Source organism: Somniosus microcephalus, chromosome 9 (genome assembly GCF_052327205.1).
Source record: "Somniosus microcephalus isolate GS21.2 chromosome 9, FLI_Smic_1.0, whole genome shotgun sequence".
NCBI classification, from domain to species: domain Eukaryota; kingdom Metazoa; phylum Chordata; class Chondrichthyes; order Squaliformes; family Somniosidae; genus Somniosus; species Somniosus microcephalus.
In genome coordinates this window covers 54,208,224-54,230,520 of record NC_140995.1, presented here as the reverse complement: position 1 = coordinate 54,230,520, position 22,297 = coordinate 54,208,224, and the positions used below count along the sequence as shown (strand labels likewise).

Sequence of the window (22,297 nt, the reverse complement as noted above, 5' to 3'; positions counted from 1 at the left end):
TTCAGGAAGTATTTCTTTACACGGAAGATAATCAATAGCTGGGGTTGTGAATGGATGCTACAATGGGAAGTATTAGCATTCTGGAAAGATGAGATCAAATGAGTCTCAGAATAAAGGGTTGGCCATTTAAGACTGAGATGAGGACAAATTTCTTCGCTCAAAGGGTTGTGAATCTTTGGCAGTCTCTACCCCAGAGGGCTATAGATGCTCAGTCTTTGAGATCGATAGATTTTTGGGTACTAAGGGAATCAAGGGATATGGGGATAGTGCGGGAAGTGGAGTTGATATAGAAGATCAGCTATGATCCTATTGAATGGTGGAGCAGGCTCGATGGACCGAATGGCCTACTTCTGCTCCTAGTTCTTATGTTAATAGGTTGAAGGGCCGATTTGGTGACTTAGCACATTCATCAGTTACAGCCCTAGTGGGTGAATCCCTGTAGCAGTCTCTCACAGGAAGCCTTGAACAGGAAAAATGAAAATCAACCTTTAACTTTATTAAAAAAGTTGACTTTATTGTTCAAAACACTGGCATAGCAAAAGCAGAACTGTTACAAGTTACAAATGTTAGCGGTACAGCTCCTGTAAGCAATCTGAGGGTATTAATGCTTAGAAGCATGTCAGTACTGCCCAATATCTAAAGATACAATAGCGTAACCCAAGAGTACAATAGTATCCCCTTGTGATGAGGACTGGATGATCATGTCTTCTGCACTTGTGCTTCTTCAATCTCTCAGAAGGTTGACTGAAGCAACATGTGGAGAGAGGAGGCCAGAATCAATAAGCTGCTTTATTTCACAGTAAAGTGAACATACAGCAGTTATGATCAGACTCACTTCATTCAATCAATACAATTTATGTAAACAGAATACAAAATTAAGATCACGCCACGTTTCCCCACATCAGTGGGTCAGTCTCGGCTTTTATTGGGTCCGATAGTCTTGCAGCTTTCGGTTTCAAAAGCCTGACTGTCTGTGTCGCTGTCCGTCTTATATCCATCTGCTCACAAACAAAAAAGAAAAGCCTGCTAAACACCTGCCTGCTAACAGTAACAATCACTAACAAAATAATATAATGGACATCCGGTAAGGTGGCACCCAGGGGCTGGTTCTCCAGGTACATACGATCAGCGTGATGAATCTCACCCACTGGCTGCACATACTTGGGAAATGAGCATCACATGGAGCACAACTGGCCCTGATTGATCCACCATGGAAGTAATGGGTGGATGGAACAGCCCAAAATGTAATTCTTCCGGACGTGAAGTTATGTAGTGTCTTGTTATTTTTGTTACAATAATGACATTAGCACACACATAAATAGTACCTGCGCCACACACATACAAGGCCACCAGATTATCTTGAAGGTAGGATCACATCTCTGATTTGTGAATTTAAACATTTATATTTCATTATTTCGACATAGATCATTTGCTGCAAAGTAACTCATTGTGTGAAGCACTTTGAGATACTTGTGACATGACAATGCACTTTTAGTATTTATTTATAAATGATTTTCCAAAATATGTATCTTTCAGAGATCCAAAATACCACTGACTAATCACATAAAACAGTGTGTATTATCAGCTCCAAATTAAAGAGCTCGAAACCCTCACCTGAACACAGCAGCATTACCAAGTCACAGCTGGACTGTACAGGTTAACCTCAATATATTCACACAATGTGCATCACCACACTTATGTACAGCAGAAAATGCTAAAAGTCAATGCACCGTCCCTTTCTCTCCCAGTCTCCATAGCGGGTAGGCTCAGGGCCTCTCGGCCCATCCCTTTCCTTTGTGACGGGATTGATGTCATCAGGAAATCCTAGAAGACAGAACATCATTTAGAAACATAGAAAAATAGGAGCAGGAGTGGGCCATTTGGCCCTTCGAGCCTGCTCTGCCATTAAATATGATCATGGCTGACCCTCTATCTCAATACCATATTCCTGCTCTCTCCCCATAACCTTTGATGCCTTTTGTGTCTAGAAATCTATCCATCTCCTTCTTAAATATATTCAGTGACTTGGCCTCCACAGCCTTCTGTGGTAGAGAATTCCACAGGTTCACCACCCTGAGTGAAAAAATTTCTCCTCATCTCAGTCCTAAATGTCCTACCCTATATCCTGTGACTGTGACCCCTCGTTCTAGACCCCCCAGCCAGGGGAAACATGCTCCCTGCATCCAGTCTGTCTAGCCCTGTCAGAATTGTATATGTTTCAATGAGATCCCCTCTCATTCTTCTAAACTCTAGTGAATACAGGCCTAGTCGACCCACTCTCTCCTCATACGACAGTCCTGCCATCCCAGGAATCAGTCTGGTGAACCTTTGCTGCACTCCCTCTATGGCAAGTATATCCTTTCTTAGGTAAGGAGACCAAAACTGCACACAGTACTCCAGGTGTGGTCTCACCAAGGTCCTGTACAACTGTAGTAAGACATCCTTGCTCCTGTACTCAAATCCTCTTGCAATGAAGGGCAACATACCATTTGCCTTCCTAACTGCTTGCTGCACCTGCATGTTTGCTTTCAGCGACTGGTGTACTCGGACACCCAGGTCCCTTTGTATATCAGCAGTTCCCAATCTATCACCATTTAAATAATACTCTACCTTTCTGTTTTTCCTACCAAAGTGGATAGCTTCACATTTATCCACGTTATACTGCCATGTATTTGCCCACTCACTCAACTTGTCTAAATCACCTTGAAGCCTCTTTGCATCCTCATCACAACTCACAATCCCACCTAGTTTTGTGTCGTCAGCAAACTTGGAAATATTACATTTGGTTCCCTCATCCAAATCATTGATATATATTGTGAATAGCTGGGGCCCAAGCACGGATCCCTGCGGTACCCCACGAGTCACCGCCTGCCACACCTACTCTCTGTTGACCAATTTTCAATCCATGCCAGTATATTACCCCCAATCCCATGAGATTTAATTTTGCACACTAACCTCTTTTGTGGGACTTTATCAAAGGCCTTCTGAAAATCCAAATACACCACATCCACTGGTTCTCCCTTATCTATTCCACCAGTTACATCCTCAAAAAACTCCAGGAGGTTTGTCAAACACGATTTCCCTTTCATAAATCCATGCTGACTTTGTCTAATCCCGTTGATATTTTCTAAGTGTCCTGTTATCACATCCTTTATAATAGACTCTAGCATTTTCCCTATTACTGGTGTTAGGCTAACCGGTCTGTAGTTCCCTGTTTTCTCTCTCCCTCATTTTTTAAATAGTGGGGTTACATTTGCCACCCTCCAATCTGCAGGAGCTGTTCCATAATCTACAGCATTTTGGAAGATGACAACCAATGCATCCACTATTTCCATGGCTACCTCTTTTAGTACTCTGGGATGCAGATTATCAGGCCCTGGGGATTTATCGGCTTTCAGTCCCATTAATTTCTCAAGCACTATTTTTGTTTACTAATACTAATTTCCTTTAATTCCTCCTTCTCACTAGACCCTTGGTTCCCTAGCATTTCTGGGAAGTGATTTGTGTCCTCTTCCGTGAAGACAGAACCAAAGTATGTGTGTAATTGCTCTGCCATTTCCTTGTTCCCCATTATAAATTCTCCTGTTTCTGACTGTAAGGAACCTACATTTGTCTTCACTAATCTTTTTCTTTTTACATACTTGTAGAAGCTTTTACAATCCGCTTTTATGTTATTTGCAAATTTACTCTCATACTCTCTTTTTCCCCTCTTAATCAATCTCTTGGTCCTTTTTTGCTGAACTCTAAACTGCTCCCAATCCTCAGGGTTGCTACTTTTTCTGGCAACGTTATATGACTCCTCTTTGGATCTAACACTATCCTTAATTCTTTTGTTAGCCATGGTTGGGCTGCTTTTCCTTGCGCCAGAAAGGAATGTGTAACTGTTACAATTCATGCATTCATTCCTTCAATGTTTGTATAATTGTCAATCGTGTAACCTGTGTAATATGAGTAATCTGTTCACAGGAGACTGGTAGTACGGTACAGGATACACATTTCAGAACAGCCCAATTCTGCTTTTATCAAACAAAATATTTTTGGGTATAGCAGCCCAGTGGTTAAGGTACTGACGACCAACCTAGAGGTTGATAGTTCAAATCTCATCATGACAAATCGTGAAACTAAATTTCACTTGTGGGCCAGGTTTAAAAAAAACTGCTCCATTATATATCATAATTCACTCTATGGTCTCATTTGTGGGAAAATTATTGTGATGAAATATATTCCATTCATCACTGCCTGTTTTCTGTGTCTTGTAACTGCCTGCTTTCTGTGTCTTTTCCCTTCCCCCAGTCCTCATGTATTATGTATTGGAATGTGCTGGAATTGGTTGTGTGCAGGGCTCCGCCCATACCTGGCTCCTTTGTAATCTAAGTCAGCCGGGCATCAGGCTCCTGAAGGAAGACATCTCTCTAGTTTACGTGTGTTATGTTCTAAGTTAATAAAAGCCTTACTTTTGTTCTGCTAACTTCGAGTCTCGGAACAATTGAGGCACATCAATTTTATTAACTTAAATTTTCAACACTATGGATCAACTCCTGAAACCCGAACGTTTGGATTTGGATCAACATGCTCCGGACGCATCAGTACGCTTCGGACACTGGTTTGAATGTATGGAATTCTTCCTGGACAATTCCGCAGCCGTCAAAGACGCTACGGACACTGCGAAGATGAGACTCGGAATGCTACGGAATTGGGTAAGCCACCGGGTTTACCCCCTCATCCAAGACGCCGATACGTACCTGGCCGCCTGCAACATCTTAAAGGCGCATTACCAGCAGCCTATGAATGAGGTGTATGCTAGGCATCTACTCGCTACTCGCGCACAGCGACCTGGGGAATCGGCGGAGGAGTTCCTAAGCATCCTGAAAAAGCTTGGCAAGGACTGTAAGTGCCGAGATGTAAAAGCCGCAGTGTACACCGACGAGCTTGTTCGCGATGCCTTTATCACAGGCCTCAGCTCCACTCACATCCGGCAAAGACTGCTGGAAAAAACGGAGTTGGACCTGAAACAGGCTGCGGACACCGCGCGGTCCCTGGAGATGGCCCAGAGAAACTCGGACGCCTACTCTTCAGCCCGCGCCGCCCACGCCGCCACGTGTGCGCCGCCATCTTGGAAGGCATCTTCCCCGCCCGGCAGCCCGACACCGGCGGGGCCCAGCTCTCCCCCCAGAAGCCCTACGACAGCCGCGACGCGTCAAGGACCCAACTGCTACTTCTGCGGGCAGCCAAAGCACACCAGAAACCTGTGCCCGGCGAAAGGCACCACCTGCTTTAAGTGCGGTAAGAAGGGGCACTTCGGGAAGGTGTGCAGAGGGAACCCCGCCGGAAAACCAACCGCCGGAAAACCTGCCACTGCCGCGTGTGCGCCGTGGGAGCGGCCATCTTGCCCGACCTCGTGGGGTCCGCCATCTTATGAGCAGACAGCGTGGACGCCATCTTGTCTCGATCAGGGTCCTACAGTGGCATCGGTCACAGTGGACCAGACCAGGCCGCATCCACTATCCAAATCAATGGTGGACATCGAGGTAAACGGGTGCCGGGTTAAATGCTTAATTGACAGTGGAAGCACGGAGAGTTTTATCCACCCTGAACTGGCACAACAACTCTCCCTAAAGGTGGTCCCTGCTCAGGGTACCATCTCTATGGCCGATAAAACCCAGACATCGACCATTCTGGGTTACTGCACGGTACAATTGTGCGTTAACGGAACTGTGTATGATAATTTTAAAGTATTAATCATGAAGAATCTATGTGCGAGCGTGATCTTGGGTTTGGATTTCCAGTGCAACCACCAAAGCATCACGCTCAAGTACGGTGGGTCCCAGCCGCCCCTCACAGTGTGCGGTCTGGCTACCCTGAAGGTAAAGCCGCCTTCGCTATTCGCGAACCTTACCCCTAACTGCCGGCCAATAGCGACCAAAAGCAGGAGGTACAGCTGGGAGGACAGGCGGTTTATCGCGACCGAGGTAGACAGGCTCCTGAAAGAGCGCATTATTGAACACAGCAACAGCCCGTGGCGCGCCCAAGTGGTAGTGGTAAGGGGTAGCGAGAAGAAACGGATGGTGATCGACTATAGTCAAACGATCAACAGGTACACCCTACTAGACGCCTACCCGCTACCCCGCATATCAGAAATGGTGAACCAAATCGCCCAATACCGGGTGTTCTCCACCATCGACCTCAAGTCAGCGTACCACCAGCTCCCTATCAGACCAGAGGACCGCCCGTACACCGCCTTCGAGGCGAACGGACGCCTCTACCAATTCCTCAGAGTCCCCTTTGGGGTGACGAACGGGGTCTCGGTCTTTCAGAGGGAGATGGATCGCATGGTCGATGACCACCACTTGCAGGCAACCTTCCCCTACCTCGACAACGTCACCATCTGCGGTCACAACCAGCAGGATCACGACTCGAACCTCGAGAGGTTCCTGAAAACCGCACAAAAGCTCAACCTCACCTATAACGAGGACAAGTGCGTTTTCAACACCACGCGCCTCTGCATACTGGGCAGCGTGGTGGAGAATGGGGAAATCGGACCAGACCCCGACCGATTGCGCCCCCTACGGGAGCTGCCCCTGCCCAACACTCCCAAAGCCCTGAAAAGGTGCCTGGGGTTATTTTCTTACTATTCCCAATGGGTCCCCAACTACTCCGACAAAGCCCGCCCCCTCTTGAAAGCATCCTCTTTTCCGCTCTCTGCTGAGGCCCACGCCACCTTCAAAAGCATTAAGCAGGATATTGAGCGGGCCACGCTACAGGCAGTGGACGAGAACACTCCATTTCAAGTGGAAAGTGATGCGTCCGACTTTGCCTTGGCGGCCACCCTCAACCAGGCAGGGCGGCCCGTAGCTTTCTTCTCGAGGACCCTCCAAGGCCCCGAGATCAGACACTCCTCCGTGGAAAAGGAGGCCCAAGCCATCGTGGAGGCAGTGCACCACTGGCGCCACTACCTAGCCGGCAAACGCTTCACCCTACTTACCGACCAGTGGTCGGTAGCGTTTATGTTCAACAATAAACAGAGGGGGAAGATTAAAAATGATAAGATTCTTAGGTGGCGGATCGAGCTCTCCACTTTCGAGTACGACATCATTTACCGGCCAGGGGCCCTTAACGAATCCCCTGACGCCCTCTCACGAGGGATGTGTGCCAGCGCCACCGAGGATCGGCTACAGACCCTCCACAACGACCTCTGCCACCCAGGGGTCACGCGGCTGTTCCACTTCATAAAGTCCCGTAACTTACCCTACTCAATTGAGGAAGTTCGGTCTCTGACCAGGAACTGCCGCACTTGCGCTGAGTGCAAGCCTCGGTTCTACCGCCCAGATAGAGCCCACTTAATCAAAGCTACACGGCCCTTCGAGCGGCTCAGCTTAGATTTCAAGGGCCCCCTCCCGTCCGTCGACCGCAACGTTTACTTCCTGAACATTGTGGACGAATACTCCCGTTTCCCATTCGCCTTCCCCTGCCCAGACATGACCAGCGCCATGGTCATTAAATGCCTCAACAGCCTGTTCTGCCTGCCGAGCTATATCCACACGGATAGGGGGGCGTCCTTCACGAGTGAGGAGCTACGCCAGTACATGCTGTCCAAGGGGATCGCCACGAGCCGTACCACCAGCTACAACCCCCGGGGTAACGGCCAGGTGGAGCGAGAGAACGGGACAGTGTGGAAAGCAGTCACTCTAGCTCTAAGGACCAAGGGCCTCCCTATCTCCCGCTGGCAGGAAGTCCTCTCGGATGTGCTCCATTCGATACGGTCGCTATTGTGTACGGCCACTAATGCCACGCCTCATGAACGAATGTTTGTCTTTCCTCGGAAATCCACCTCAGGCGTATCCATGCCGTCATGGCTCTCCACCCCAGGTCCGGTACTCGTGCGAAGGCATGTGAGGGGCCACAAGACGGACCCTCTCGTGGAGCCAGTACACCTACTCCACGCCAACCCCCAATACACATATGTCCGGCACGCCGACGGAAGGGAGGACACCGTGTCCATAAAAGACATCGCCCCAGCCGGCATCGACAACCACGGCAATAGCAGCGACGACGATCACAGCAACCCTTACCCACCCACTACTCCTTCATCACCCCCGGAAGAACATCGACCAACGGCACCCCCACCAACTACCCCTTCAACAACCCCGGCGGCACCCCCGGCAGAGACCCAGGAGGCTACCGGGGACACCCAGCCGACACCCGCGGCACCACAACAGCCACGTCGGTCGCAGAGGACTATCAAACCCCCGAACAGACTAAATCTATAGAAGGGGTGAATGTGATGAAATATATTCCATTCATCACTGCCTGTTTTCTGTGTCTTGTAACTGCCTGCTTTCTGTGTCTTTTCCCTTCCCCCAGTCCTCATGTATTATGTATTGGAATGTGCTGGAATTGGTTGTGTGCAGGGCTCCGCCCATACCTGGCTCCTTTGTAATCTAAGTCAGCCGGGCATCAGGCTCCTGAAGGAAGACATCTCTCTAGTTTACGTGTGTTATGTTCTAAGTTAATAAAAGCCTTACTTTTGTTCTGCTAACTTCGAGTCTCGGAATAATTGAGGCACATCAATTATAGCAAGTACAGCACAACTCCAGTTACATGTTACAATAAGATCTTTGTTTAAGTTCACTTTCACTTATAACACCCTCAAGGGGGATGGAGTATAAAAGCAGGGAAGTCTTGCTTCAGTTATACAGGGTATTGGTGAGGTCACACCTGGAATACTGCATACAGTTTTGGTTTCCATATTTAAGAAAAGATATACTTGCTCTCGAGGCAGTTCAGAGAAGGTTCACTCGGTTGATTCCGGAGATGAGGGGGTTGACTTATGAGCAAAGGTTGAGTAGGTTGGGCCTCTACTCATTGGAATTCAGAAGAATGAGAGGCGATCTTATCGAAACATATAAGATTGTGAGGGGGCTTGATCGGGTGGATGCGGTGAGGATGTTTCCACTGATGGGTGAGGCTAGAACTAGGGGGCATAATCTTAGAATAAGGGGCTGCCCTTTCAAAACTGAGATGAGGAGAAACTTCTTCACTCAGAGGGTAGTAAATCTATGGAATTTGCTACCTCAGAGAGCTGTGGAAGCTGCGACATTAAATAAATTTAAAACAGAGATAGACAGTTTCCTAGCTGATAAGGGAATTAGGGGTTACAGGGAGCGGGCAGAGAAGTGGACGTGAGTCTAGGTTCGGATCAGCCATGATCCTATTGAATGGCAGAGCAGGCCCGAGGGGCCGTATGGCCTACTCCTGCTCCTACTTCTTATGTTCTTATGTTCATGTACCTATCTACTGTGCAAGACTTAATTCACGCCCACGGGACAGGAAATTGAACTTGGGATGGCAATAGATTGGGAGAAGGGGAAGTGCAACGAGACCTGGGTGTCCTTGTGCACCAGTCGCGGAAGGTAAGCATGCAGGTGCAGCAGGCGGTTAAGAAGGCAAATGGTATGTTGGCCTTCGTAGCGAGAGGGTTCGAGTACAGGAACAAGGATGTCTTGCTGCAGTTGTACAGGGCCTTGGTGAGACCACACCTTGAGTATTGTATGCAGTTTTGGTCGCCTTACCTGAGGAAGGATGTTCTTGCCATGGAGGGAGTGCAGCGAAGATTCACCAGGCTGATACTTGGGATGGCAGGAATGACGTATGAGGAGAGATTGGGGCAATTGGGCTTATACTCACTGAAGTTTAGAAGAATGAGAGGGGATCTCATTGAAACTTATAAAATTCTAACAGGACTAGACAGACTAGATGCAGGAAGGATGTTCCCGATGGCCGGGCAGTCCAGAACCAGGGGTCACAGTCTAAGGATAAGGGGTAAGCCATTTAGGACAGAGATGAGGAGGAATTTCTTCACCTAGAGAGTGGTGAACCTGTGGAATTCTCTACCACAGAAGGCAGTAGAGGCCAATTCATTAAATATATTCAAGAGTTAGATATATTTATTAAGGCTAAAGGGATCAAGGGATATGGGGAGAAAGCAGGGACAGGGTACTGAATTTGGATGATCAGCCATGATCTCATTGAATGGCGGAGCAGGCTCCACCAATTCTGGCCTCTTGAGCATCCCTGATTTTAATTCTCTCAATTTGGTGGCCGTGCCTTCTGTTGCCTAGGCCCTAAGCTCTGGAATTGCCTGCCGAAACCTCTCCGCCTCGCTACCTCTCCTTCCTCCTTAAAACCTACCTCTGTCACCTACCCTAATTTCTCTTTATGTAGCTCGGTGTCAAATTTTGTTTTATAACACTCCTGTGAAACACCTTGGGATGTTTTATTATGTTAAAGGTGCTATATAAATACAAGTTGTTGTTGTTTATAGTCCCTGTGGTGCTGCCATGGGTGAGGGGATCAAAAGGCATGTTGTGCCAAGCTGCTTTCATATTCTTCCAGGCAGCTGGGTCGGAGCGGCATTTCTGGTTCTCACCACCAGGTAGCATTACATAGGGAGTTTGCACTCAAATACAAAATTCTGATGCAATTGCATCCAAACAAGTTGCCTCTTTGTAAGGTTTCAAATTTCATTACATAACCTCCTGCATTAAATACAGCAAACCATTCCTGAAACAGAAAGAACTCACTTTCCAGGGGACCTTTTCCCACCGGGTCCTGTTGTGGATGATCAAAGCGTCCAACAGGAGTTTCAGGCTTTTTTAAAGGCTCTTTTTTGAGCCCCTCTCGGCCCTCAGTTTTGGAACTAGCTGATCTCCAAGAGTTCCACAGCGCAAAACCTGTGTATGGAAAGACATGAATGTGAAAAAAGTATTTAATTTGTCTGCAAGCATATCTAAGAGAGTGAAATAAAACTCGTCACAATTTGGTGCAAGTTCATTAACAAAACAATGTTGAAATACACTCAATATAGATATTTAAAAAATAAACCGGTGTACTGAATTCCAAATAGTACTGTTTGCTTATGTGGAGGATGCTAAATGAGAAACTATTCAAATCCATTATTAGTCAGTCAGTTTTATGAACATACAAAAATGACAGACAAGAATAGAGGAGCTGGTTCAGCAAGCCTGTCGCACAAATCTATGCTGCAATTTTAAGCATCGTGACGTTAAACCGAGGCCCGTTTGCTCTCCCAGGTGGACGTAAAAGATCCCATGGCACTATTTCCAAGACAAGCAGGGGAGTTAACCCCGGTGTCCTGGCCAATATTTATCCCTCAATCAACGAACAAAAACAGATTATCTGGTCATTCTCACATTGCTATTTGTGGGAGCTTGCAGTGCACAAATTGGCTGCTGTTTCCTACCTTACAACAGTGACTACAGTTCAAACAGTACTTCATTGGCTGTAGAGCACTTTGGGAAGTCGGTGGTCGTGAAAGGCGCTATAGAAATGCAAGTCTTTCTTTTTCAGGAATTAATCTCCACATTGAGGGAGAAAAAAAAGTTGAATGAAGACTGAACAATATCTAGAACCGAGAGCCCGGCAGGGGGGGCCGAGTCTCTGCGCTCAGTGTCCCCGGGGACGGGGACTGGGACTCGAATAGGCCACCGCCGCCACTCTCACTCACCCTGCCACTGCCACCGCCGCGCCGCCCACTCCTGGCCTAAAGTTGCCCAGAACACCCGACACACCGACATCACCGCTCCCCAGGCCGCCCGCCGCTACCCACTGGGAGCAGTAGTGAGCGATCGCTCCACGTGACCCCGCCCACGGCGGGTGAAGCTGTCAATCACATCCAGTCCCCACGTGACCCTCACGGCCTGACCCCGCCCACGGCGGGAGAAGCTGTCAATCACATCCAGCCTCCACGTGACGTACACGGCCCGACCCCGCCCACAGTGGGAGGAACTGTCAATCACACCCAGCCATGTCCCAATAGAAGAAACTGCGATTCACCATAAGTATCGTCATCAGCAGAGTGGCGCAGCGGAAGCGTGCTGGGCCCATAACCCAGAGGTCGATGGATCGAAACCATCCTCTGCTAAGTGTGTTTTTTAATTTGTGGGGACTGGATGTGATTGACAGCTCCACCATCTTCTGAAGCTAAACACTTGATGTGCAATAAATATCAAGAATTAATATTTTGAACTAATTCTCTTAACGTTAATTTAATTAATTTTCATCAGCTGCAAACATCAGTATTCAAACATAGGGTATGGCAGCCTAAAGAGTATAGTACTGGACGAACAACACAGTGGTTTCAATTTTTTTTATTCATTGATACTGGAATCCATTGTTGAGGAAGTGGTATCAAGTCACTTAGAAAATCATAACATGATTATGCAGAGTCAACATGGCTTTATGAAAGGGAAATCGTGTTTGACAAATTTATTAGAGTTTTTTGAGGATGTAACTAACAGGGTAGATAAAGGGGAACCAGTGGATGTAGTATATTTGATTTTCAAAAGGCATTCGATAAGGTGTCACATAAAAGATTATTACAGAAGATTAGGGCTCATGGGGTTGGGGGTAATATAGTAGCATGGATAGAGCATTGGTTAACGGACAGAAAACAGAGAGTAGGGATAAACGGATTTTTTTCAGGCTGTAACTAGTGGGGTGCCGCAAGGGTCAGTATTGGGGCCTTAGCTGTTTACAATCTATTTTAATGACCTAGATGAAAAGACCGAGTGTAATGTATCCAAGTTTGCTGATTATACAAAGCTAGGTGGGATAGCTGTGAGGAGAACACAAAGAGTCTGCAAAGGGATATAGATAGACTAAGTGAGTGGGCAGTAAGGTGGCAGATGGATTATTGTAAGGGGTCGTTTTAACGAGCTTGTGGTGTGCGAGATCGGTTTTTGATTTCACACTGCTCGTGAGCGGTTCCGAAGCGCTCCCCCCTCACCGGTTCTAGACACTGGGCTTATTGCCAGACCACCTTGATGTGTTGGCCCAACTTGTGACTCGGAAGACAAATGGATCAGGTGAGACAAGGTAAGTTTTAAATCAAAGGTATCTTTATTTTTAAGGAGAATAAAACATAGAGAATGAAGAAACAATGCAGACAAAAATCATGAACACGCCTCTCAATGGGAACTAAAATTTAACACACAAGAGTTACTTTGACTATCATAATACATCAATTCTAGATCAGCGATATAATAAAACGGGGGTGGAGAAAGCGCATGGCACAACGAAGGATGAATAACACTCCCGAATTACAAAGCCCTTAATATTAAAAACCCTCCCGTCTCTACAGTATACCTCAACTAGATCAGCTAGGTGGAGTTGGGCCTCTATGCTCACCAGGGTTTTTAAAACTGTCCTTGACCTTGGTGCTCCTGTATCGTCCGGGATCTCCAATCTTCCTTATGGGGCCGGCTCCTGAACCTGCTCTCATGCTTGAACTTGTAGGCCCTCCGTGCTCCTCGAACCGTAATCGAACCTCTCCACTCGCTCTGCCTTTGACCTCGTGTCTGTGTGAAACTGTTTTTTTTAATGTCTCTTTTCCCCCAACAGTTATACTGTTTTTTTGCCCTTATCTTGGCGCCAAATCAGGGGTTTTCTTTTGTTAAAGTAATGGGCAGGCTGCTTTGACAAAAGCGGGTACTTTATTTTAATGTCTTGTAAATGAAACTAATGGGATCTGTCCTGTGTCCCTCTGAGTTTGGTACAGATAATAGGTTTTGTCTGTGCTCTGCGATTTCAGAGATGGGTTTGCGTTTTGCTAGCAATTAACACAGCTCGAGGTGTAAATACTTTTGTTTTGACTTCGTTACTACTGTAACCATTTTACCATATCAATTGCAGTCAGTTCTGGAATCTTCTAATCGGTGGTGACTCAGGTTTCTTTAAGATACTGCAGTGGTATGTCCTTCTGAAATGAGTCATGTGATCTGCCAACTCCATTTTGTGTTCATAAAATGTGGCCATTTCAGGGGTTTTACAATGTAGACTGTATTTTCCTGGATTTTTGCGAATCCTACAGTATAATATAGGGAAATGTGAGGTTATTCACTTTGGTAGGAAGAACAGAAAAAAATATTTTTTAAATGAGAAACTTTCAAATGTTGGTATTCAGAGATTTGGGGGTCCTCGTGCAAGAAACACAGAAAGTTAGCATGCAGGTACAACAAGCAATAAGGAAGGCAAATGGCATGTTGGCCTTTATTGCAAGGGGGTTGGATTATAAGATTAAGGAATTCTTGCTACAATTGTACAGGGCCTTGGTGAGACCACACTTGGAGTACTGTGCACAGTTTTGGTCCCCTTATCTAAGGAAGGATATACTTGCCTTGGAGGCAGTGCAACGAAGGTTCACTAGGTTGATTCCTGGGATGAGAGGGCTGTCCTATGATGAGAGATTGTGTAGAATGCGCCTATACTCTCTGGAGTTTAGAAGAATGAGAGGTGATCTCATTGAAACATGCAAGATTCTGAAAGGAATCGACAGGGTAGATGCTGAGAGGTTGTTTCCCCTGGCTGGAGTGTCTAGAACTAGGGGGCAGAGACTCAGGATAAGGGGTAGGCCATTTAAGGATGAGTTGAGGAAGAATTTCTTCACTCAGAGGATTGTGAATCTTTGGAATTCTCTGCCCCAGAGGGCTGTGAATACTGAGTCTTTGAGTATATTCAAGGCTGAGAGATAGATTTTTGGACTCTAGGGGAATCAAGGGATATGGAAATCAGGCGGGAAAGTGGAGTTGAGGTCGATGATCAGCCATGATCTTATTGAATGGCGGAGAAGGCTCGAGGTGCCGTATGGCCTACTCCTGCTCTTTCTTCTTATGTTTCTGTACAAACCCCACCATTGGTAAATTGTGAACTCAAATTCAGTAATTCTGGTAATGTCAATTAGCACCTGAAAAAAATGACCATAAAATCAGCTGCTTTACTAATATCCTTCAGGGAAATGGAACTACGTATGCCCTCATCGTAATGAAGGGTGGTCAACAAATACAGTATTGCCCAAATCCCCCAAAAGACTCAATATTCTGTCAAACGATGACAGTTATCATTTTCCTAAATCATATATAGCTTCATAGTAACTCAACAACTTGCAGTAAATGACAATTCTGAACTAAACATTGTGCATTGACTTTTGAGGTAATGCTAGGGTGTCAGGGGAGAGAGGGGTAATGGGGATTGGGTCTCCTGGGGAGAGAGGGATCTCACGGGATTGGAGTTCACGGAAGGAAGGGTCGGTGTGAGATGAGGATCAGGGGTCAAAGAAAGAGGAAGACAGGGGATGGGGGGACTTGGGAGGATAGCAGGGGTCCAGGGAGAGAGGGAGACTGGATAATGGGGTGTGCATAGGTCCCAGCATTTCCGAGAGAGCCGGGACAGCAGCAGCAACATGGTGAGTGGGAATGGTGCGGAGAGAGGAGCAGCCAATAAAGAGGTGAGTGAAACCTCGGGACTTTACTGTGGGTAAACAGTGGAAATTGGTGGGATTGGGGAGACGGAGACTGAGGATTCTCTCTGGAAGAACAAAGGGGGAAAGGAGAAGGAAGGTTCTTGATGTTGTGTTTTGAGTTTTGCTTCAATGAAGTTTGTCCCAGTTCCCGGGTGTTACCTGAAGGGGGTGCTGGGGGGCTCGGTTTTACTTTGTCTTTCACTTTCAGTTTCGGGTTCTGCCATGCAGACAATGTGCTGTAATGTCCACCCACTTACTCAGTAAATAGTAAAAGGTTCATTCCGTCTTCTCTATTCATTACTGTTCGGTCAAGATGCAATACTGGCGACGAGGCAGCTGTTGAACTCTCTAGAAGGACGGAGATAGACATGCGAACCTACAGCCGTGATATTGGAAATTGCGACGAGCGGGCCACTCAGCTAGCAACATCAACGACATTTTGATAGTTGGCTAGCTGCGACGTAGACGGCGGACAGAGTATTGTGCGGGCCAGGCAACTACCGTGAGTGTAGCTACCGTAACTCTGGCCGGAGAAAAATAATTTTTAAAAAAAGAAAAAAGTCCGTGGATCTTAAAGGGACAGTGCACATTAAAACTATGACGACCTTGGGACGTATTGAAGAGTTCTCTGGGGATAAGGACAGTTCATGGGAGGAATACGCAGAAAGACTGGGGTGTTTCTTTGAGGCCAAGAATATTGGCAAAGAAGAGAAGAAGCGCTCAGTGTTGCTAAGTGTATGCGGAGCTGCTACTTACTCCGTCCTGCGTTCATTGGTGGCTCCTCGTAAACCTAGTGAGGTGGATTATGCTGATTTGATTGAGAAGCTGCAGAAACATTTTAACCCAAAACCCTCAGAGATTGTGCAGCGTTTCCATTTTCACAATTGTAAACAACAGCCTGGACAATCTATTTCAAGTTACATTGCTGAGTTGAGGAAACGCTCATTACATTGTAATTTTGGTGACCATTTAGACAATATGCTCCGTGATCGGATTGTGTGTGGAGTGCTGGACTCGGCATTGCAGAGACAGCTGTTAGCGGAGAAGGCCCTGACGTTCCGACTGGCCGAGGAGAAGGCTTTAGCAGCAGAGGCTGCATCGATGAACACACGTATGCTCCGTACAGAGGCAGTACCATCTCAGGCCGCCGAGGAGGTGCACAAGACCACACACGCAGCTGCTGCTGCGAGAGACATGGAGGCAACTAAAGAGACAGGAAGAAAATGTTTCCGCTGTGGGGCTCTCCATGGTTCCACTACATGCAAATTTGTGTCAGCGGTATGTCATTTCTGTAAGAAAAGAGGACACATAGCTCGTGTCTGCATGAAGAAAGCTCAGGCTGCTGCAGCAGAACCAACACAAGCATCGCAGACCACACCCTGACACTGGAGGACAACGATGAGTACACCGTGTATACCACGGAAGCTGAGCAGCTACCCCACGGACGGTGGGGATACACGGCAAATGTGATCATGAATGGGGCACCACTCTGCATGAAGGTGGATTCAGGCTCAGCGTGTTCGTTGATAAGTGAAGAGACTTACAATAGGCTGTGGCCAAGTGAACCCCCGGCGATGGCTCAGGTCAGTGGTGTGCTATGGCAGTGGTCCCAAGCTCAACTCCAGGTGCTGGGTATGATTCATGTGGAAGTTAAGTATCAGGCAGTCAAGGACACACTTCCACTTTATGTGGTGGCGGGTATTACGTCCGTGAATGATTGAGACACGGACAGCAGGAGTTGAACAAAACAAGTCTTTACTGATGGAAGTCAATAGTGAAACTGAAACAACAGAGGCTCACTAGCGCCTTTTATACAGGGGTGGTCACTGCCGGTACTGCAGTCTGAGACCAGTTATTCTCTTAAAGTACATTCACAACAATTCCTCCCCTTTTAGATAAACAGTACATAACATTCATTTAACAACTAAATGATAACTAATTACAATCACAATTACGGTTGCTAGATACATTGGTTAAGTTTAAGCAATTATAAGTTCAGTCTTTGAGGAGGCTTCCTGATTCTGTCTGGATAACGCCTCTTTGGGGTATTAGGTACTTCTGGCAATGTTGAGTCGGGATCAATGTCGTTGTTTGGTTCATCTGCTTCCAATATTACCGGTTCTGCGGTAGCTGCAATTGGTACGTCGATTTCATTACCAGGTGTATCAGATCGTGGTGTGGAGTTGACGTTTTCCAGTGACTCTAGAATCTGGTCAGCATGGCGTCTTACAATGCTCTCTCCAACGTCCACGGTATACATGAGAGGTCCTTGCCGTGTACAAATCGTTCCTGGCTGCCATTTCTCAGTGCAGTAGTCCCGGGCCAAAACTGGTTGACCTATCTTAAAACTCCTGGTCGGCCTTTCATTCATATTCTGAAACTGCCTGTTCTCCACATCTCGTCGGACGTTTGGCTTAACCAAATCCAAGCGGCATCGTAGTCTTCGATTGAAGAACATCATGGCTGGAGTTTGGTTGGTAACCACATGTGTCGCATTCCAGTAGGCAAACAAGAAGTTGTCCACCTTGTGTTGTAGGGGTATATCTTCATTACACATTGCCTTGATAGCCTTCTTGAATGTTTGGACAAACCTCTCGGCCAATCCATTAGTGGTTGGATGATATGGGGCAGATGTGTAATGCTTAACACCATTGTTCTTTAAGAACCTCCGGAACTCTTCAGACACAAACTGTGGTCCATTGTCAGAGCAAATCTGTTCAGGCAGCCCATTCCTGGTGAATATGGTTTGTAAAACTGTGATAGTTTTTTCCGTGGTGGTTGAGGACATTTTTATTACCTCTGGCCACTTTGAATGTGCATCCACCGCAATTAAAAACATCGAGTCCATGAAGGGACCAGCAAAATCAATGTGCACCCTTTGCCATGGAGATGAGGGGCACTCCCATGGATGCAGAGGAGCTTGTGGTGGGGCGTTTTGGACCTTCTGGCATCCTGCACAGCTCTTGGTCATCTCTTCGATTTCTCTATCGATTCCCGGCCACCACACAAACGCTCTGGCTAAGTTCTTCATTTTTACCCCACCCAGATGACCCTCATGAAGCTCATTGAGCACTCTATCCATCAACTTAGGTGGAATTACTACTCTGGATCCACACATCAAGGTTCCTCTGCACACTGACAGCTGTTCTCTTCTCGGCGAGAATGCTGGCAGCAGTGGTTCGCCATATGCTGGCCATCCCTTCACCGTTAAATCATAGACCCGTGATAGTGTCGGGTCATTCCGTGTTTCCTTTTCTACGTTTGCATTCGTCACAGGGAGACATTTGATTATGGTCGAGTGGAATAACTCCATTGGATCCACTGCAAGGTCTTCTTCTTCCACCGTCGGCAACGGTAGGCGTGACAATCCATCAGCATTTCCATGCTGTTTAATTCCTTTGTACTCGATGTCATATTGGTGTGCCCCTAGGAAAAGGGACCACCTCTGCAGCCGTTGTGCTGTCATTATCGGTACGCCCTTCTGAGGGTTGAAAATGGAGACAAGAGGTTGATGATCGGTTAGTAGAGTAAATTTTTGACCGTGCAGGTAGTGATTGAACTTCTTCACCCCCCACACTAGGCTGAGGGCCTCTCTGTCAATCTGGGCGTAGTTACGCTCGGCAGAAGTTAACGAGCGTGACGCAAAAGCTATCGGCCTCTCTAAACCATCAAGGAATTTATGTGACAGTACCGCCCCAATGCCGTAGGGAGACGCATCACACGCCAGTCTGATCGGCAGTACTGGGTTGTAGTGAGCCAATACTTCCCTTGAAGTGATTAAGTCCTTACTCTTCTGAAAGGCCCGCTTACAATCATCGCTCCATTTCCATGCTACCCCCGTTCATAGCAGGGCATTCAGTGGGTGCAGAATTGTCGACAAATTCGGCAAAAACTTATGGTAGTAATTCACCAATCCGAGGAATGACCTCAGTTGCGACACATTTTCAGGCGCTGGGGCCTTAACAACCGCTTCAATTTTGTCAGGGGACTTATGTAACCCCTCTTCATCAATCACGTGGCCACAATACGATATCCGTTTCTTAAAAAATTCGCACTTGGGGCAGTTGGCTCGCAGCCCATGTTCCCGTAGTCTAGTGAGCACCTGTTCTAGGTTGTTAAGGTGTTCACTGTCATCTTCACCTGTCACAAGGATGTCGTCCAAGTAACACTGAGTCCCCGGAATCCCTTGCAGGACTTGTTCCATCGCTCTTTGCCATATCGCCGGAGCCGATGCTACTCCGAATACCAATCGATGATACTGGTAAAGACCTTTGTGAGTGTTTATCGTGAGATACTTCCTAGAGGACTCTTCAACCTCCATCTGCAAATATGCTTGTGCTAGGTCAATTTTTGTAAAACGCTTCTCTCCAGACAGTGAGGCGAAGATGTCTCCTATCCTTGGAAGAGGATATTGTACTGTGTGAAGGACTGGGTTCACCGTCACCTTGAAATCCCCACAGATGCGAATCTTCCTTGGCTCCCCGGACTTATTGCTTAACGTTTTCTTCATGACAGGAACGATGGGTGTCGCCCACTCGCTCCAGTCGACCTTAGACAACACGCCTGCCTTCTCCAGATTCTCCAGCTCTGCCTCGACGGCTGGGCGAATTGCATATGGTACCGGTCTTGCTTTGAAAAACTTGGGAACTGCATTCTTTTCTATTTTTATCGAGGCGGTCACGCCTTTAAGCGTGCCCAGTTCTTGTTGAAATACCTCTTTGGCGTTAGCTAAGATTGTTGACAATCGTCCAGGAGTGACGTCTTCATCTTTTTTTACCGTCCACCGTCATTGCATGAATGGAGTGCCAATCTAAGTTTATCTTCCTGATCCATTCCCGTCCCAATAACGGTGGTCCACCATTTGGCAGTATGTAGAGATACAATTTCCGTATTTTCTTGCCGTTGTATTCAACAGGCACCCTTATTTTTCCTCTGGGGTATACTTTTTGCCCCGTATACGTCGTCAAGACGATGGATGTCTCTCTCAAGGGTATGTGTGAGAATAGCCGCTCGTAGTCTCGTCGATTCATGACGGTTAGCGCTGATCCTGTATCCAGTTCCATTTTAACTTGGGACCCTGCTATCGTGAGGGTGACCCAAATGGTTCGGTGATCCTCTTTTGCGATTACATTGTGAAGTTTGAGACAGCTTAGTCTCCTGTTCCCGGATTCACTATCGCTCATCTGGTCTTCGGAACTACTGTCCGTCATCTTTTGTACTTTCTTGTACGGTTCCTTAGTAGCCTTTTTGTTGTCACTGGTCTTCTTCCCAGACCTGCAAACTCGTGCAATGTGTCCCATCTTCCCGCATTGCCTGCATATTTTGTCTTTGGACCAGCAGTCCTTCTGGTCATGGTTAGTTCTGCCGCAGCGATAACATTTAGCAAATCCCCGTGTCATTTCGTGGGTGCCGTATTCCTGTGGTTTTTGTTGAATTTCTGCAGCTCCCCTGGCTGCTGCTTCATACGATACTGCCACGCTGAAAGCCTTATCTAGCGTCAGCTCTTTCTCTGAGAGTAACTTCTTCTGTGTTCCTTCACTCAGGAGTCCACAGACAAATTTGTCCCGTAGGGTATCTGCCAGTCCTGCTCCGAACTGGCAGTGCTTTGATAGCTTGCGTAGTTCCGTAAGGTACTCAGCATTGCTCTCATCCTTGTGCTGAGTTCTCCTGTGGAATTTAAATCTTTCTGCTATCAACAGCGGTGCAGGGTTTAAGTGTTCCTGTAGGACAGCAACAATTTCGTTAAAACTCTTCGCCTTCGGTTTGGCTGGAGTAATCAGGTCCCGCAATAGGCCGTATGTTCTAGCGCCCATTAAGTTTAGCAATATCGATGCCTTTTTCTCCTCCGCTATTTCGTTTGCCTCGAAATATACCTCGACTCTTTCCACATACGTGGTCCAGTCCTCTATTGTATTATCAAAAGCAGTGATACAGCCAGTCTTCGGCATCTTGCAAATCTAAAATGGCACCTCCCGTGCTTTGCCTTCTTCCCCGCTGATTAAGATGGCGCCTCCCGCGCTTTGCCTTCTTCCCCGCTGTTGTTAGCGCTGCTTTCCGCGGTTCCCGTTGCAACCTGCAGCTCCTCGCGGTTTCTTGCGCGTTTAATATTTCTTTTTTTAATTATTTTCCCGTCGTGGAACAACCCTGTGGGACTCTTGCCTCCCTCTTCGCGGGTCTATACGCAGCCCGGCTTCATAGCACCGGCCGCGCCCTGTGTGCTCCACCCTCTCTCTCTCTTCTTCCCGACAACGCTGCTCGGCCCCGTTGCAAACCACCCGCTCGAGTTCACGACCGCCGCAGCCCAGGAAAGATCAGTGCACTACCTGCCACCAGCCCGATTAGCTGAAGCACCGTCGACAGGAACCAGGCCCCGCTTCCGACAGCTTCTCCAGCAATCTTCAACTCCGCAAACACAGGGGCGGATGCCCACGGTCGACGCCCGTTTCTACTGCCTCTTACTTTCTTTTCTTTCTGGCCTCGACCTCTGCTCACTTCGCTGTAGGAATGGATCCCAGGAGGTGGTGCAGACTGTAGGTAGGTTCGTATCTGCTCGTCGCCAGTATTACGTCCGTGAATGATTGAGACACGGACAGCAGGAGTTGAACAAAACAAGTCTTTACTGATGGAAGTCAATAGTGAAACTGAAACAACAGAGGCTCACTAGCGCCTTTTATACAGGGGTGGTCACTGCCGGTACTTCAGTCTGAGACCAGTTATTCTCTTAAAGTACATACACAACAGTGGGGCAGGGCACAAGCCTGCTGGGCAGAGATTGGTTTGAGCCCCTCGGTATTGAAGTAACAGGAGTACACACGGTACAGCGACAGCCCATAATGCCTATGTTGGAGAACTATGAAGAGGTTTTTGGTGAGTTCGGGGCCTGTCGGGGACCGCCAGTCTCAATCGAAGTGGACCCAGGGGTAGCGCCTAAGTTCTTCAAGGTGCGACCAGTTCCTTTTGCGTTGCGCAAGAAGGTGGATG

General features: G+C 47.3%; 1 protein-coding gene across 1 annotated transcript; it reads right to left on the bottom strand.

Moving 5' to 3' along the window:
* Positions 1-493: 493 nt before the first annotated feature.
* Positions 494-11,687, bottom strand: sdhaf4 (succinate dehydrogenase complex assembly factor 4). The gene is made up of 3 exons (XM_085996576.1): positions 11,525-11,687; positions 10,581-10,730; positions 494-1,824 (listed from the first exon to the last, which is right to left on the bottom strand). The coding sequence occupies exons 1-3, from the start codon at positions 11,592-11,594 to the stop codon at positions 1,715-1,717; spliced, it is 330 nt and encodes a 109-aa protein (XP_085852702.1). The 5' UTR covers positions 11,595-11,687; the 3' UTR covers positions 494-1,714.
* Positions 11,688-22,297: the final 10,610 nt, after the last annotated feature.

Coding starts and splice junctions, on each gene's coding strand:
- sdhaf4 (XM_085996576.1), bottom strand. CDS start 11,594: ATGTCGGTGTGTCGGGTGTTCTGGGCAACTTTAGGCCAGGAGTGGGCG. Junction 10,731..11,524: donor GCGGCGGTGGCAGTGGCAGG/GTGAGTGAGAGT, acceptor TTCCATACACAG/GTTTTGCGCTGTGGAACTCT. Junction 1,825..10,580: donor GGGAAAAGGTCCCCTGGAAA/GTGAGTTCTTTC, acceptor TCTGTCTTCTAG/GATTTCCTGATGACATCAAT.